The 17,914-nt window shown below is 36.6% G+C and overlaps 1 protein-coding gene across 5 annotated transcripts; it reads right to left on the reverse strand.

Moving 5' to 3' along the window:
- Positions 1-596: 596 nt before the first annotated feature.
- Positions 597-10,564, reverse strand: LOC106380559 (homeobox-leucine zipper protein REVOLUTA-like). 5 transcript variants are annotated; one of them, XM_022707460.2, is made up of 18 exons: positions 9,818-10,559; positions 9,340-9,508; positions 9,181-9,260; positions 9,013-9,103; positions 8,830-8,925; positions 8,625-8,738; positions 8,460-8,543; positions 8,217-8,372; positions 8,050-8,124; positions 7,844-7,950; positions 7,576-7,750; positions 7,277-7,465; positions 7,110-7,190; positions 6,879-7,013; positions 6,463-6,785; positions 6,237-6,342; positions 1,016-1,165; positions 597-933 (listed from the first exon to the last, which is right to left on the reverse strand). In XM_022707460.2, exons 1-18 carry the CDS (start codon positions 10,051-10,053, stop codon positions 772-774), a joined length of 2,529 nt encoding a protein of 842 aa, XP_022563181.2. In that variant the 5' UTR covers positions 10,054-10,559; the 3' UTR covers positions 597-771. The 5 variants fall into 5 exon arrangements, 4 of the variants coding, with proteins under 4 accessions (XP_022563181.2, XP_013675790.2, XP_048607646.1 ...); XM_013820336.3 differs by having other exon boundaries at positions 6,876-7,013; positions 9,818-10,556; XR_007321010.1 differs by lacking the exon at positions 597-933 and having other exon boundaries at positions 1,017-1,165; positions 6,237-6,391; positions 6,876-7,013; positions 9,818-10,564.
- Between the last annotated feature and the right edge of the window lie 7,350 nt (positions 10,565-17,914).

Genomic DNA, 17,914 nt, shown 5'->3' on the forward strand with positions numbered 1-17,914 from the left:
TATTTAATATAAAATATAAATTTAATATTATTAAAATAAAATTCGCGTTTCATTATAAATTCATTACAGGCTTTGTGAAAATTAATAAATACTCGGTTAAAAAATAATAATAAATCAATTACCTATATAGAAACTTAAAATCTAATAAAATATGACAAATTAAAAAATTAACTAAACATTTAATATAACATATAAATTTAATATTATTAAATCAAAATTCGTTTTTAATTATATATAAAATTCATTACGGATATTTTTTAAATTAATAAATTAGTGATTGAGATAAAAACTAATAATAAATCAGTGACTTAGCTAAAACTTATAAAACATTAAAAATAAGAAAAATTGCCTAAAAATATAGAAAACATGACAAATCAGCAAATTCACTTCTCAAATAATAGTATAGGTAGATAGATAGATTATTAAAGTCCAGTGGTAAGAGGCTTACCAAAGGGGAACTGAAAAGCAATCGTGAGTATGCACCGTGTCGTGTATATAGAGAATAGCATATTAGTAATTACATGCTCATAATACATACGCGTATATAAGCTAGAGAATTGTATACTTCTAAATTATAAGCTACTCTGTTTCAGTTAGAGGAATAACATGATGTTTAATTACTATGTACTCTCTAATAGATGTGAGAAGTGTAAGGCGGGAAATATTTCCGAAAGCTACTAAATAAGAACAAATAAATTACAAAATAAAGCACCTAAATCAATAAAAAATGAGTAAAGGATACCCCCTTAAAGACAACAAGAGGATCAGAGATCAGAGGAACGACCAGTTCGCAAACAAGAAAGCAAGACAATGAATTCTATTGTTGTTATTGTCTTCACAGTCAGAGAACACTTTCCATGAAACAGCTTGCTCGTACGAAACATGTCTCCCCATTGTCGACACGCACATTCCAGATGGTAAGCAAGCAAATCCCTGCAACAGTGATAACAGACATGTTTTTTATATCAGGTCAATAACAAACAAACAAACAGCTAAATGACGTATTTTTTTTTACCTGTTGCATTAGCTTGGCAAAATCTGGGCAGAGGGCTTTACGACCTGACTCGTCAAAGATCTTCTCCAATGTGATGCCTTGTAACGCAACGAGCGTTGTCTCTAACATGTCTAGACCTGCCTGGTTCGCAAACATGAACACTGGTTGTGGCTGCAATGCCATTAAACCCAGAGGTTAGACGATTTTAAACCAAACTGAATTCTGGTAAAAATGTCTAAACCATTGCCGGTCCTTAGATTCCGGGGATGTATGCGATTTAGTGAAAGTTTTAATAAATTTTTTTTTTTTTTACAAATTTGGGGGTTTATTTCTATGTAATATTCTTCAAAAATCTTGGGACTATAGGCCAATGTTTCACTTGGCTATGTTCAGGACCTGTTAAACTATAATCTAATCTCTCCTTGATACATTTACATAAGTTAGTTATTTATGTTATTACACAAAGAGTTGTAACTCTTCTTCATGTTAAGAGGTGTGTCTCTTAGCCTAATGATTCGATCTCTATATAAAGATCAATCATTTGATGTAACATCAACACAAGAATCTCAATAATAAAAAGTATTTTAGATAAGTTACATCATTCTCGGAACTATCTGAAGTAAGCATGTAACATCTATCTTATTCTTTCTCTCGAACTCGTGTGTAACACACAATGATCGTTGTGTAACACAAGCGGTTGGTAAAAGATTAACATGGTATCAGAGCTCTTCGATTGAGAGGACGAAGAAGAAAGCACTAGTAAGAGAAACACTTGGCGTGGTGAAAAGAAGGCTAGAGGATCTTGTCATACGATTTCGGAAGCACACGAAACGTTGAAGAATCAAGTAATCCCCATATTTGATGGAGAGAAGTACGACTTCTGGAGCATCAAGATGACAACCATTCTCAAAACCAGAAAGTTATGGTATGTGGTTGAAGAAGGCGTAGCATCCCCACCAGCACTAGTGGAAGAAACCCCTGAAACAGCAAGGGCAAGATCGCTTAGAGAAGAAGCGATGATGAACGATACATTGGCGTTGCAAATCTTGCAAACTGTTGTATCGGATCATATCTTCTCACGGATTGCAGCAGCATCAACATCCAAAGAGGCGTGGGATGCATTGAAGGAAGAGTATGAAGGCTCTTCTCAAGTTCGTTTGATTAAGCTTCAAACGTTGCGAAGGGAGTACGAGAATGAAGACATCAAGGTCTTCACGGATAAGATAGTTGAATTGGCAAATCAATTAACTTATCATGGTGAACAGAAGTCGGATGTTCAACTCATACAAAAGATACTCATCTCTCTCCCAGCCAAGTTCGATAGCATAGTCAGTGTGTTGGAGCAAACAAGCGATTTGACTTCAACAAAGATGACATAGTTGATCGGGATTTTGAAGGCTCATGAAGCAAGGCTGGCTGCAAGAGAAGAAAGCACCAATGAAGGAGCATTCAATGCTCGTGTTAAGCACGGAATTTCTGGTGTTACATCAGACAACTCAAAGCGCCGAGGAAGCAAGAAGTAGTGTGGTTACTGCAAGAAGAACAATCATACCGAGAGCGAGTGTCTGAAGAAACAGAAGAAGGATGATCCAAAGAAGGATCATCGAAGTAACAAGGAGTGTTAGAATTGTGGCAAGTTAGGCCACTTTGCAAATCAGTGCTACTCAAAGAAGAAAAAGAAGGCACATGTGAGTCTCGAAGAAGACCCGAATGAAGATCACATGTTGTTCAGTGCGAGCGAAGCAGCAACAACAATGATGGAAGATGTTTGGTTAGTAGACAGTGGAGCAACTAATCATATGACAAAGGAGGAGAATTACTTCTCACGGCTTGATAGGAGCATCAAGGTTCCAATAAAGATTGGAAATGGAAGCACGGTCATGACAGCCGGTAAAGGTGACATTACCGTCATGACTAAAGGTGGCAAGAGGACCATCAGAAATGTGTTCTTGGTTCCGGGTTTGGCGAAAAATTTGTTAAGTGTTCCACAAATTGTTTCAAGCGGATACCGGGTGAGTTTCCAAGAGAAGAGATGCATCATAGATGATGCAAAAGGAAAGAGGATAATGGATATCCCAATGACTCATAAAAGCTATCGAATCAGGATGAGTTCGGCTCAGGTAGAAGAAGCCATGAGCGCTAGTGAGCAAGGAAAGATGGAGACATGGCACAAGAGACTTAGTCATGTAGGCGACAAAAGGTTGCAACAAATGCAAGACAAAGACTTGGTAAAGGGGTTACCAAAGTTTATAGTCAAGAAGGAAGCATGTGAAGCGTATAGACTTGGAAAGCAATCACGCAAAAGCTTCCCAAAGGAATCTCAAACTAAGACAAGAGAAAAGCTTGAGATTGTACATACTGATGTATGTGGGCATCGGCCGATGAAGCATCAATCCGTTGATGGAAACCGATACTTTTTGCTATTCTTGGATGATCATAGTCACATGTGTTGGGTATACTTCATGAAGCAAAAATCAGAGACATTCTCAATGTTCAAGAAGTTCAAAACAATGGTGGAGAAGCAATCAGATTGTACCATCAAGACACTGAGATCAGATGGAGGTGGTGAGTTCACTTCATGAGAATTCAACCGGTTCTGTGAAGAAGAAGGAATCAATAAGCAAGTCACATTGCCTTATTCACCACAACAAAATGGTGCAGCGGAGCGCATGAATAGGACCTTGGTGGAGATGGCTAGATCGATATTGGCAGAGCAAGACTTACCGCTCAAGTTATGGGCAGAAGCGGTATACACTGCCTCATACCTTCAAACCCGTCTTCCATCAAAGGCGATAGAGGAAGATGTCACTCCTATAGAGAAGTGGTGTGGACACAAGCCAGATGTGTCACACATGAGAATGTTTGGTAGCATATGCTACATACATGTCCCAGATCAAAAAAGGAGGAAGTTAGACGTCAAGGCAAAGCGTGGAGTCTTTGTTGGATATAGTAACCAATCCAAAGGCTATAGAGTTCTCATCTTGGAGAAAGAGAAGATTGAAGTATCAAGAGATGTCGAGTTTGAAGAAAGCAAGAAGTGGGATTGGAAAAGGCAAGAAGAAGTAAGGAAGACATTGAAGTTGTCTAGAAAAGACTCTCACTCGTCTGAGGAACAAACCGAAGTTACATCCAGCCCTGAGGAACAATTTGGAGGTATTTTCAGTCATGTTCTCTTTCAAAATGATGATCATGATACTAGTAGTGGAGATGAAGAAGCTTCTGAGGCACCAAGGAAGTTCAGGTCCATGGTTGATATCATGGAAAGGGCACCGAGAGTAGAGCTTGATGAAGCGGCTCAAGCTATAGAAGCTTGTCTTCATGCAAATGAAGAACCATACACTTATGATGAAGCGTGTGGTACCAAGGAATGGAGAGAAGCGATGAAAGAGGAGATAGCCATGATTGAGAAGAACAAGACGTGGGAACTAGTGGACAAGCCAAATAAGAAGAATGTGATAAATGTGAAGTGGATCTACAAGATCAAGACCGATGCAAACGGGAATCACATCAAGCACAAGGCGCGGCTAGTTGCAAGAGGGTTCTCTCAAGAGTATGGTGTTGACTACCTTGAGACGCTTGCTCCTGTCTCAAGACATGATACAATACGAGCCATACTTGCCTATGCGGCTCAGATGAAGTGGCGATTGTACCAGATGGATGTGAAGTCAGCCTTTCTCAATGGCGACCTCAAGGAAGAAGTGTATGTCACACAACCACCTGGGTATGTGACACACGGGAAGGAACACAAGGTGTTAAGGCTACACAAAGCTTTATATGGTTTAAAGCAAGCCCCAAAGGCATGGTATGGAAGAATAAATTCATACTTTCTTCAAAACGGTTTTAAGAGAAGTATGAATGATGCGGCTTTATACATCATGAAGCAAGGAGGAGATGTGCTGATCGTGAGTCTATATGTGGATGATATAATCATCACAGGAAGCAACATTCAGAGCATCAACACATTCAAGGAGAACATGAAGAAAGAATTCGAGATGGTGGATCTTGGATTGTTGAACTACTTTCTTGGAATGGAAGTAATTCAAGACAATTGAGGCATATTTCTTTCACAAGAAAAGTATGCAAACAAACTTGTAGACAAGTTTGGGATTGGGATGCGAGACAGCAAGAGTGTAAGCAACCCACTTACACCACAAGAAAAAGGAGTTGAAGATGACAAGGAGTATGGAGATCCGACTAAGTATAGAAGCATCGTTGGAGGGCTTTTGTACTTGTGTGCATCAAGACCTGATGTGATGTATGCAAGTGCCTATCTCTCAAGATACAAGTCATCACCTCGCATGAAACACTACCGAGAAGCCAAAAAGGTGTTAAGATATGTCAAAGGAACATCAAACTTTGGAGTGTACTTCACAAGCGTGAAAGAACCAAGACTTGTAGGCTACACGGACAACGATTGGGTTGGTTCTAAGGAAGACAAGAAAAGCACTTCAGGTTATGTGTTTACTCTTGGATCAGCCATGTTCTGTTGGCAGTCAAGCAAGCAACAAACAGTGGCGCAATCAACAGCTGAAGCGGAGTACATAGCCGTGTGTGCAGCAGCAAATCAAGCAGTGTGGTTACAAAGACTATTTGAAGACTTTGGTCAGAAGTTTGAAGGAGGCATTCCGATCTTATGTGACAACAAATCAGCAATAGCAATTGGGAAGAATCCCGTGCAACACAGAAGGACAAAGCACATAGAGATCAAGTACCATTTCGTGAGGGAAGCTGAGCATAAAGGAATCATTGAACTGAAGTATTGCAAAGGGGATGATCAACTCGCAGACATTCTCACAAAGGCATTGGGCGGTTCAAGGTTTGAAGATTTAAGGAAGCAGCTTGGAGTCAAGTCGAGATATGATTAATGAGGAGTGTTAAACTATAATCTAATCTCTCCTTGATACATTTACATAAGTTAGTTATTTATGTTATTACACAAAGAGTTGTAACTCTTCATGTTAAGAGGTGTGTCTCTTAGCCTAATGATTCGATCTCTATATAAAGATCAATCAGTTGATGTAACATCAACACAAGAATTTCAATAATAAAAAGTATTTTAGATAAGTTACATCATTTTCGGAACTATCTGAAGTAAGCCTGTAACATCTATCTTATTCTTTCTCTCGAACTCGTGTATAACACACAATGATCGTTGTGTAACACAAGCGGTTGGTAAAAGATTAACAGGCCCCAGGACTCTAACCCGATACTCTACAACCAAAATGGTTTAACCATTAATTACCTTCAAAGAGCAACACAATATAGCATCTTGGTGATCCCATAGTTGTCTTAATAACGCATCACCTCCAAGTGAGTCTGTCCTCAGCAAATCAGAGCCAAAGTGTTGTCTGTGTTTGGCGTGAACAAGCCCCAAGTAAAAAGAAGGCACATAACAATCTTTTAAATCTTTTAAAGTCACTAAAGCCCATGCAAGATGAGAGCGCTATTAAACAAAAGAGGATACTCACTTGTAACTTTGGCAGATCCATATTGCAAGAGAAACAGCTTCAGGGGACCCCGGAGACAACTTGGAACCAGGAATCGGGATTAACACCGACGGTGAGAGCGCCACTGCAACCCGTTGAACCGAGGAAATCACGCTCCGCACATACTGACAAGCCATGTTGGCAACGTTGTCTTGCAAGTTATTCTCAAAGGGGAACTGAAAAGCAATCGTGAGTATGCACCGTGTGCTCAGGTTAGAACCAGTCTCTGGTGTTGAACCCACATCTTGGCTTGAAGTTAAGTCTAATGTCTGGTGGTTAGCAGTAAGCAAGTCCTGAGCATCTCCCTGTACATCAAGGCAGAAAATGTCTCTGAGAGAAAATAAACCATTATGAACATCAACAAACCAGTGATAGAAAAGTAAGCAGTAATATACTACTGTTTTAGCATCTACAGGTATGACACGGAAACCAGAAGGAACAAGGGGAGCATCATCAGGAAACATCTCATTGACTGGAGCAAATACAAGCTCTGAACAAGCTCCAACAGCATCCTCATCAATCCCAGTACAAATCTGCCAGTGCATCATTAAATCATTTAGCTACTAATGACTAAAGAGGCAATTGTGGTGTTTGCTAAAACTCAAAACATATGGTTTTAGGAAGAATACCTGTAGAAGATGTACATCCCTAGTCAAAAATGAGTCTTCTGGGACTAGAGAATGCCCTTCTAATCTAACAACTTCTAGCATCTGAAGCATTAAAACCAAAATAACATTAAGGATGATACTGATATAGATATCACCATCTCAATCTCAAAGCAAATGAGAGAGCCCACCTCTTCCTTTTCGATTGTATTCCCTAATGGCATTATGATTTGGCTACCGGTGAACGTTGTAGGCCTCATTCTGGAATAAGCAAAGGCACCAGCTTTCAGCGTGGCAGCAGAATAAGCATCAACATTGAAATCAGCCCACTCAGACCGATGCTCCCTTAGAAATCGAATGAGAACCGCAGGACAAACATTCTATGCAATGTACACCAAAAGAGGCAGAGAACAAAGTAAAAGTATTCAGAAAAAAAATTCCCAAAGCTGCAACAGAGATGTTTGAGAAGAAAAACAGTATAAGAACTTACATGAAGAAGCATTGAAGCCTTGGCGCAGAGCACACCTCCTAGAAAAGAGAGTGGATCAGAAAAACTATTCAAGTGCTTCGTAGAGTTAACAGCAACAGTTATGTCTTCTGCTCCATTACAATGCATTATGGACCACCCATCGTCATTAAACCCATTAACCGCATCATTGAAACCTCTGTAAGTGAAAACATAAAAACAATTAAAATCAAAAGAGCTAAAAAAAGAAGATCATTTGCAAAAAATGGTAAGTGCTTGTAAAATCCAAAACCTGCTTAGTCTTTGGCTAAAAGTTCTCAAAACCGCAGGCTGTCTACCTAATCCGTATACCACTTCTCCATTTGTCTCATGCGCTACTTGCCTCACATATCTCAACGCCTAAAACACGAAAGTTTATAAAAACAAATAAAAACAAATAGTTATTTGACAGAACAAGGACACTCTTCTTAAGGGAGCTTGAGTCATATCTACACTTACAGCAATTGTCATTCTCTGTGCAACTACTTTTGAAGATTCATAAAGGGGCCGCAGCACGTCTGGTACACTCCAACCCTGCAAGAACCAATGAATTAGAATCAATTCTTTTAATTGGATGTTGAGGAATGTGTACAAAGGGATAATGATTTAGCTATTATCTTCCGTACCTCAAAATTAATGTGATCGACGATGTGAATTATGGAACAACCACCATCACAAGGCCTTATTAAATAGCCACTAGGAAGCATCTCTGCCTTCGCAAACTGAGCAGCGGAAGTAGCATTAGGACCAGCTCCTGAACCAGAGAGAGACCTCTCACAAACCTTGTTAAAAAAGCACACAGAGAATATCATTTCACTATCATCAAACATTCAGATAGATATATTTTCTCATAAAGATATGGAGCATACCACAAAACTGCCGTTCTCAAGGCTTGTAGTGTATCTCAGGGTCCAGAAGTCACGGGCAGGAGCCAGAGTCGTGGGTGCATATGTCTGATAAAATTTGTAATTTAAAAAAAAAAAAAAGGAGAAAAAACTAAATGAAAAGAGAGAGACGCAGAAACAAGGTTTCACCTGCATATATATGAGTTCAATCGTTCCACAATTACCAGAAGGGAACATTGTGAAAACTTCAAGGCTCCGGCAGTCACGGAACCAAGATGGCCGATCTTTGAGTATCTCAACAATCTGCAATTAAACTTGGAAGTTGGAACAAAAAAAAAAAAAAGATTGGAACTATTACAATTTTTGAGCCTGGAACATAGGGCAACTCCTTAACCTTCATAGGTTCTAAACTGACAAGACCACAGGCTCGAGCTGCCACGCCATTGCATTTTTGAGAAATGGCAAAAATGCCAACCGAATCCGGACCAGGCTGAACACAAAAAAAAAAAAAAGATTCGGTCAACCTCTCCAATACACACATATCACACCATAAAGTAACAACGAAAACGTATTTTACCTTCATACCAGGCATCTGGACCCAATCAACAGCAGTTCCTGTTGCCTTTGAAAGGAACTCTGCCAAGGTCTCCTCTGCAATCGCGATCAATCTGCCAAAATAAACAAATATAAGTTGGTTGGTTACATCCCAGAGCGAAGCTAGTTAATCAGCTCATCTTTTAATTACCCTGCAGGACTATTTGCATCTGTAAGGGGATGATGATGAGGAGGAGTTGGATCCACCGAGTCGCAGCTAGCATCAGTCCCCTGAAAACCCACAAACACCAGAATTAACATCAGAACTTTGTAAATACCAAACGAATCAAAGATTTGTGTGGGTGCATACCACTGTGGTCAAGGTGAGCTGCTGCTTCATGTATCCGTTTTCACTGACAAGATGAGAAACCTGTTTTTGAAGCCTATCATTCTCCTCCATCAGCAGCTTATTCATAGCTGAAAGCTTCTGGTTTACGCTCTGCAGCCTCGACACCTCTTTCCTCTGTTTATCTCGACACCTGAAACGTACAAAACCCAATCACTACACAAATACATTACATTTTCCTCTCTAAAGGAATGAAGAGAATCCCTACAAATTCATAGCAGCACACAGAATCTAAAGACCCTTTAAGGGAGAATCGAATCCACAACCACCTAAACCATAATATGATCATATCAACAGAAGTAATATACGAAACAGAATCATCAAAAGATTCCAACTTTAGCGAGAATGCTAGAAACCCATTAATACATGCAAAATCGAAATCCAACCAAACTTACAAATCGTTTTGAGTTTTTTTTTTTTTTTTTTTTTTTTATAAAGTTACCTTCGGTTTTGAAACCAGACTTTGATCTGCTTGGGTTCAATATTGGCCAAAAAGGAGCATTCTCTGATCAGCTGTTGACGGCGGAGAGACGTGGGTTTAGGACATTCTGAGTAAACGCGCTCCAGTGCCTCCACTTGCTCCGCCGTGTACCTTACATACTTCCCGCTGCTATCCAAATGCCGATTTATATTGTCACCACTCTCATGGCGATTCGCCACCGCCACAGTCATCGCCATTTAATAAAAGTCTTCGACTTTCTCACTGGGATGCGAGCTTCTCTCTCTCTGTCTCACTTTCCTTTTGGTTTCTTCTTTTCTTTATCTTTAACTTCTTCGGAAAACCCGTCGTTTATTAAGCGTAACGTAAGTTAAAGTGCTTGTCTCTTTTGTTTTCTCAGACAAAGAAGATTCTAAGGTCGTGTCTTCTAGTGAAAGTCCACAGACAAGTGGAACACAAAGTTTGAACAAGAAGCAGAGACAAAAGAGAAAAAAAAAAGGTGTTTTCAGACAAGTAAAAAAGCTTAACCGAAGATTTTAGGAAAATTACAGCTTCTTTCCAGAAAATAACACAATCACACAAAAACACTTTCTCAGTAGAAGAAGAAACCCAAGTTGAATCATTGTGAGTAGTTACACACTAAGAGAGACCAAAACCTCAAAGAAAGAAACAAAGGACGAAGAGCAAAGTAGACTCAAAAGTGTATCAGTGAAAGCAAGAACGAAAGCAAGTGTTCTCTCGAGAAATTATATATAGAGAGAGAGAGAGTGGCTGGTGTGAACATCGAACAGTAAGAGACAGTGAAAGGAGTTTGCACGCATACCGACAAGCTGTGGCATAAGCGAAAAATGTTTTTAGATTAAATGATTAATTTATATTTAAAATTTAATTATACGGCGGGCATTTACGAAGTTGTCCCGACCTTTTTGGTAGAGATGACAACGTAGGGATCCACCTACTGGCCCCACTTTTCCCTCTCTATGTTATTTATTATTTGTGTCAACCGATTTGACCTAACAACTCTTTATTCAACTTTTCGTACCACTCGTTTTTCAACCTTGTTTTCTATTTGTTTACAAACATATTTCCATTTAATATAAAGAACTAGATCATAATTTGTAGCGCATATTTTATTTTAAATTAATTACACGAATTTATACATTAATTAAATATTTAGCATTAAAAATATTTTAGTTATAGAATATTTATTTTATGTGATTTAATTAATATAATTATAATTATTTTGTGTAATTTATTTTGCCAATAATTTGGTTATATTATTATTGGTTTAATTTTTTTTTCTTATTAGTGTTAATCATTGGAATAACTTGAAAATTACTCTATTCATTATTTAAAATTTTAAAATTACACCTATTTTTTCATTTTTGAAAAATACACTTTCTAATATATGAAAATGCATTTTTATTCTGCTTCTGATTAAACAATTAAATTCCAAATTATTATTATTTATAATTGAAATAAATAAATATTAATATTTTAATATAATAAATAGAGAAAATCGCAAATATATAAGACTTATCTATATATTTTAATTTTATGAATTTTATTTGAACAAAAAAATTATACAACAGTGTTGCAAACAAATTTCTATTCTCGTAATACGAGCTTGTGGGCATTATTTATTATTTCAATATTTCATAATTTAGTTTTGTATAACAATCTATCGGTTTGAAACTCTTTGGTATTACGGATGATCCAAATTTTGATTTTTAAGAATTTTTTCACAGTTATTTTTCTATTTTTATTTGTTATTTTTAAATAAAAAAAACAATTAGAACGAAGATAAGTGCTATACCTAGATTTAGACTTTTAAGAACCTATGTTACAAGACACCAAAAAATATACGGAAGGTTCTCTCTCTCCTCTTTAGAGAGAGAGAGCTCTCTTTCTTTCTTTCCTTGTTCACACACCCTTATCTTTCACAGGGAGAAAGAGATTTGTCTTATGTTTTGATGTGAAATACTTTTCGATCGAAAGATCGATTTCTTTTGTTCGCTTTGGCGATTGTGTTTTCCGGTTAGCGGATTTCTCTTCGTTCGGCGAAGTTTTGATGTGATCTTTCAAAAACAAATCGAATCGTGTTCTTAAAGTTTAATCCTTTTTCGATTTGCTTTTGAAATTAATAAAAGTTTTCTACATCTTTCACCGTTCTTCATTTTTATTCCGTTGATCCTTTAATCGGATACTATGTTTCCAGAATCAACTTTACTTCTCTTTAAAAAGATTCAGTCTTTACCAATTTTAGAATAGCCAGTTTGGCATAAGGGAAAGCATCTTTGCTAAGAGAAGAAGAGTTTTGTTGGGATTTATTAGATCTTTTTGGAATGGATTCAGCAGAATCGGCGTTCTTACGGTCCGGCAAAGATTCCTTTTTCATCTGATCTAAGCTTTCCTCTGGTTTATCATCAGCGAAGCATGGTCCCTCTGATTATTTGATCACGGTTGAGTGAAAGATGACTGGAGTACAAGAACCAGGCGAATCGAGTTGATGCGGTGGCTGTGGTGAAAAAGCGTTGCCGGAATCTTCTCTGCAGCGGCGAAGAAGTCAAGCGACGGTGAGAAGGACGGTGAAGATGACCTACGTGTCTCTCAATACACCAAGAATTGCCACATCGCAATTACTCTTCAGTTTCCACACACGTGTTTTATGAAATTATTGTACTATATTTTGTTTGTTAGTGTGTTGGGCTTAAAGCCTATTCTGTTCTCCATTCTAGTCCAAAAGCTTTAATGAAAAGCAAAGCAGTTGACCAAAAAAAAACTTTTAAGAACCTTGTAATTTAGAGGAATTCATAAAGATTAATATTTTTTCAATTTTTTTCTTTGTTATTCTTTCCTTCTCTATAGTAATTTTTGTTATTTGGTTAGTTTCAAATTTAGGACTAGATAAAATTTGAAGCAAACGTTTGATTTTTTTGTTTACTAAGAAAATGAGAGAAATAGACCATGACAAATGCAGGGAAAAGAAAAGAAAGAGACTACTGCAAACTAAAATCATAAGTGAATAAACTGAAAAATATTAAAATGAGAGAATCGTAGAATTTAAAGGGAGACAATATCGACGAGATTAAAATCAAGAATTCACAAAATTATTACGCTAAGATATACATCAGTGAAGAAATAATACCAGAATTGTAAACAATTCAAAAATGGAGTTCAAGAGTAAAGACATATATGCTCTGTGAATTGAAAAATAAAAATAAAGAACAGAAAAATAAGCAGATAGGCGTTTTTCCCCCGTAGAGATATTATAGTATTATTTTTAAAAAGTGTAGTGAAAATTTTATTGTTGTTGACTTGTTTCTAGAACAATTTTTAAAGGAATATTTCAAATTTATTTCTGTTTAAAGAAAAATATCAATTTAGATATTTAAATTAGATAGTATTGTCATTTTACTTATAGATAAGTGTACTTTTCAAAAACAATAAAGATGGAGTAGTTTTCAAAATATAATCTTAATGAAAGTTATTTTTTCCAAAATTTACCTTAATCATTTATCTTTATATAATATATTTTAAACATTTTCACAATTATTTTTGTTATTATATTATTATACAATGTATAATGTGTGTATATCTGTTTATATACTCTTTTTATTCTTATTCAATGGCTATTATTGAATTATTATATTACTTAAATATAAATTTTTTTATTAGAGTGTATATTATTACATACAAAATAACTAATGTTTCTAATATAGAAATAAGACTACATTTTTGTGTTCATGTATATTCTCTTTTTGCCATCTACGTTCATATATATTATACTAGGATCGGCCCGCCCTACGGGCGAGAAGTTAATAATAAAAACTGTTTTATATAAATTTATATTAATTTTATGAAGCATTTAAAAATCATGGTGGATTGAAAACTATATTATAAGAAACAATATTGAATATAATTCTGAGATCACATTGTTAGGGCATCATTAGTGGTAAAATAGCAAGTAGAGTACCTCACTAATATTTTTATTATTATTTTTATACATAATTTAGTTATTAATAATTTTAAAAATTAAAATAAAAAATTTGAAAATGATACCACATTTATTCACCGATTCTTTAGAAATGTACGAAAGCTCTTCCGAGAAGTACCACTCTTGCTCTTTTTTTTTTATCCTTTCTCTTTCCTCTTTTTCAGCTTTTAAATATTTTTAAATTTGTTAGAGACTGATGAATTTCAACCGGTGTAAGTGCCCTTATTTTTAATAAACATTTTTGGTTTGGAATTAGAATGACAATATCCTTCATTATTCTATTTTTTCAGAGAATACAAAATTAGCAAAAAACAATTCAGAATAATATATATATTTCTTCTAATTATTCTTAGTTCAATTTGACATAATAAAAGAAAATATTAACTTTAAATAGATAATAGGTGAAATTTTTTTGTTTACCACATTCATGTTACCATTATTGATCTTTTACCATCACTAAAGGGACATTTTTAAAAATATATTTTCAATAAGTGGCAAAAGACTCTTATATCCTTGTTCTTGATATATATATAACAAATAATTATTTAAATAAAAAACATATTTTTTTATCTTTTTCGAATTATACTTTTTTAAAATTCAAAATTTTTTATAATTTTTTTTTTGAATTGTTTTGGTTTATTTTATTTTATTTTTTAATTCTACAGATATAAGATATGTTCGGTTATTTATAAAATTTGATTCAATTCTCGTTAAGATATTTTGTTTTTTTTGGTTCAGTTTGGACAACAAAGTGGGGAACCAGCTAATATCAAAAACAAAATCGGGTCTCTTTCGGTTACAGGCGTTTCAGATTATTTTGGTTAATTTGAGTAAATTTTATTGATAAATTGTTTTTTGCCAAGAAAAAACAGGTGATTTAAGTTTTTTGGATCAATTATCAAGTAGGTTATATAATTTTAAATAATTTAGGGAAATAGTATTCATATAATTCATTTTGGATAGTCCAGTTTATAAATAATAAGTTTATGATATTTGTTACTGTAAAACTAAGTTTATTTAATATTTTAGATTTGTAAATTATATTTCAAATTGAGATTCTTATTGATTTTGGTTCGGTTCTCGTTTGTTTTTGATATTTTAGTTTCAGAAAAATATAGAATACATGATATATAGAAATATACCTGATTTATGAAATTTGATTTAGTTTCGATTTTGTTTTTTATTTGGTAAGGTTCGATTCTTCGGTTACGGGTTAACAAATGGTTAATTTCATGTGTGCAGAGCTTTGTAGTACTGGTTAACGGCACATCGATTTTAATGTTTGCTCTCAAACCTCTCGTCATTCTATTTATTTATAAATTAAAATTAGGATACAATTATTGACCATATATTAACTTAGAAAAATAAATTGGCGGATGAATCAAATCTATTTTTCATTTGCTAGGTGACTATAGTAAGAATAATATTATTGTATAGACCCAAATCAAAGTTTAGAGTCATAAATAATAGAACCAAAAGAGACCGACAAATAATTTAAGTGGTAAAGTAGTTTACGATGACGTGAATTTTTTTTGTTATCTATCTATATATAATTGATTACGGCTGCTGGTTCAGAGGTGGACTTTGTGGGTTACCGGACTTGAAAAATTAGATTTGTATAAGGCCCAAAATTTATAAGTCTGAAGCCCAAATAATGTTGTGACGGATACGTATCGCCTCTGCAGCGAACGACTTTCCACGTGGCAAAGCAGGAGAGACACCAACATATTTATATATATATAGATTAACTACACTTGATATAAATAGTCTTATTCTTTATATATTTCAATTATAACATAAAATTAGGATTTTTAATTGATTAAAATGTATGTAAATTTTATTCACATTTTTATGAAATCATTTTCACTTATTAGAAAAGAATTGATCCAACAAAAAGTTAACATCCAAATCTCCGTTGTTGGGGTCGAAAACGGTTACGACGAAGTTAACATCCAAATCTCCGCAAAATACAAGTATGAGTGCCTTTCCGCGACAAATTGTACTTGGTCAAAAGAATGTCGCGACATACATCCTCGAAATATAACCTTGTTCAAACCCCGTTTGGATCAAACACAAGCTGTCCCAAGGCAACGGAAACGTATCTGAGCTAGCCGCGGATAGGTTTGAATGTGACGGTCGGAACACATATAGACCAAGCTCAGTCACTACGTAACTACCGCACACTGCCCGGTCGCTACGCAGCGACCGAGCGTCCGTCCTGCTCGGTCGCTACATAGCGACCGAACGTCCGTCCCGCTCGGTCGCTACATAGCGACCGAGATCGAGGCAAGCTCGGTCGCTACGTAGCGACCGAGCTCGAGCCAAGCTCGACGATCGCTACGTAGCAACCGAGCTCTTCCGAAACGTCGATACGACGCGAGTCCATGCATTCTCGTCTACCCTTCGATGCTATCTCCCAAAGACCGTAGCGAACCCGTTTCATGTTTTCCGCCATTCGAAGTCATCGATCAAACTTTGCGGGAAAACCACGGAAAGTTTGTTCTTTATCGAAAGAAGCCGTAATAAACGCTTCGAGTCAAAAGACGGTCCAAAGGGACCTAAGACATGACTCGAGGCCCAGCTTACGATTTCTTAACCAACAGCCCGTAAGCCGCATGACGGTTTACGCTTGGTTCGCAAGGAAAGATAAATGTCAAGTTTCCGCGGATAAATACGAAATTTTGAAGATAATTACGAAGATCGGGAAAAATGGAATATCTTCATTTTTATGCTATGACGGCTTAAGGGCAGAAGGGGAAAAGCGTAAACCGACCTAGGAGCGAGTATATAAGGATTCCTAGGCGAGAAGCATGGAAAGGGACCTTTTCAGAGAAAACTTAGCACTTAGGGCAATTAGGCAACTTTCAGTCTTTGTTATTCGAGCTGCGACTCAATTAGGTTTAGCCGTCTTAGGGTTGTTAGAACTAAGAATCTCGCCGACAGCTCTTGAGCCCAGGCTTATACCTTGTTGTAAACGCTCATATGCAAATTCGGAATAAGACTTCTCTTTGCTCTCTTTTACGATTTCATATAATTTATCGTTGTTATCTCGTGTTCTGATTGCTTAGCGTGTGGTATTAGCAGATATCTGGGACCTCTGGGAAACTAGGGTTCTCCTACTTTCCTAATTTAAACGGAAATCGACAGTGCGAATTTCGGTTCCCACAGTTTGGTGCTAGAAGGAGGGGGGTACGGATCAATCTAACTCTCAGCCACAAAACGCTTGATCAAAACAATGTCTGGAAATACGAAAGACAAAATCGCAGTTCGCAACAACACTGGTAAGACAACCCCAACCGCCACTGCGCCTATGGCCAACGCTTACGCAAACGCCATAATGCCTTAAAAAATCGAAAAAACCTAGCCGCGACTTTTTGCCAACAGGAAGTGCTACGAAACGAGCTTGCGATTTCTCTGTCTAAACATAAAGGAAAATGATAAATTTTATCAAATCCCGTAAGTTTGGCTCATTTCCGAGCTAAAGAAGTTTCAATGCGTAAGGGTTTTACCAAAACAAGTTTTCCAAAAATTTTCCGGAAGGGTAAAACTTTTTCTCTCAAAAACCGCAGAAAACCCCTAGGTTAATCGCGGAAAAAGGAAGCGCAACAAATCGATTACACAGCTCGGTCGTTATGTAGCGACCGAGCAAGCACACGGCTCGGTTACTACGTAGCGACCGAGCTCAAGCCAACTCTCCACTCGCTACATAGCCACCTGTCAGGCCTAAGAAGGGTCCTTCTTTGCGTTCTCTTTTGAATCCTCATCGTAACGCTTTTCGTTTCGTCTCAATCGGAGTTTCCGTTGAGATTTTACGTCGAAAACAAGTAGGACTCTTCTTGGCTTACTTCTACTCGCTACATAGCGACCTGTCAGATCTCCAGCTCGCTACATAACGACCTGTCAGATCTCCAGCTCGCTACATAGCGACCTGTTAGGCCTCAAAAAGCTCCTCCTTTATGTTCTCTTTTGAATCCCGATCGAAACGCTTTTCGTTTCGTCTATCAAAGTTTCCGTTGAGATTTTACGATGAAAACAAGTAAGACTCGTCTAAACTCCTTCGCTTGCTCCTACTCGCACTTACCTCCATCTTTGTGTTCTCCTTC

Source organism: Brassica napus, chromosome C3 (genome assembly GCF_020379485.1).
Source record: "Brassica napus cultivar Da-Ae chromosome C3, Da-Ae, whole genome shotgun sequence".
In the NCBI taxonomy this organism is placed as follows: domain Eukaryota; kingdom Viridiplantae; phylum Streptophyta; class Magnoliopsida; order Brassicales; family Brassicaceae; genus Brassica; species Brassica napus.

Coding starts and splice junctions, on each gene's coding strand:
- LOC106380559 (XM_013820336.3), bottom strand. CDS start 10,053: ATGGCGATGACTGTGGCGGTGGCGAATCGCCATGAGAGTGGTGACAAT. Junction 8,739..8,829: donor TCAGTTTAGAACCTATGAAG/GTTAAGGAGTTG, acceptor GTTTAATTGCAG/ATTGTTGAGATACTCAAAGA. Junction 934..1,015: donor TTGCCAAGCTAATGCAACAG/GTAAAAAAAAAT, acceptor TCACTGTTGCAG/GGATTTGCTTGCTTACCATC.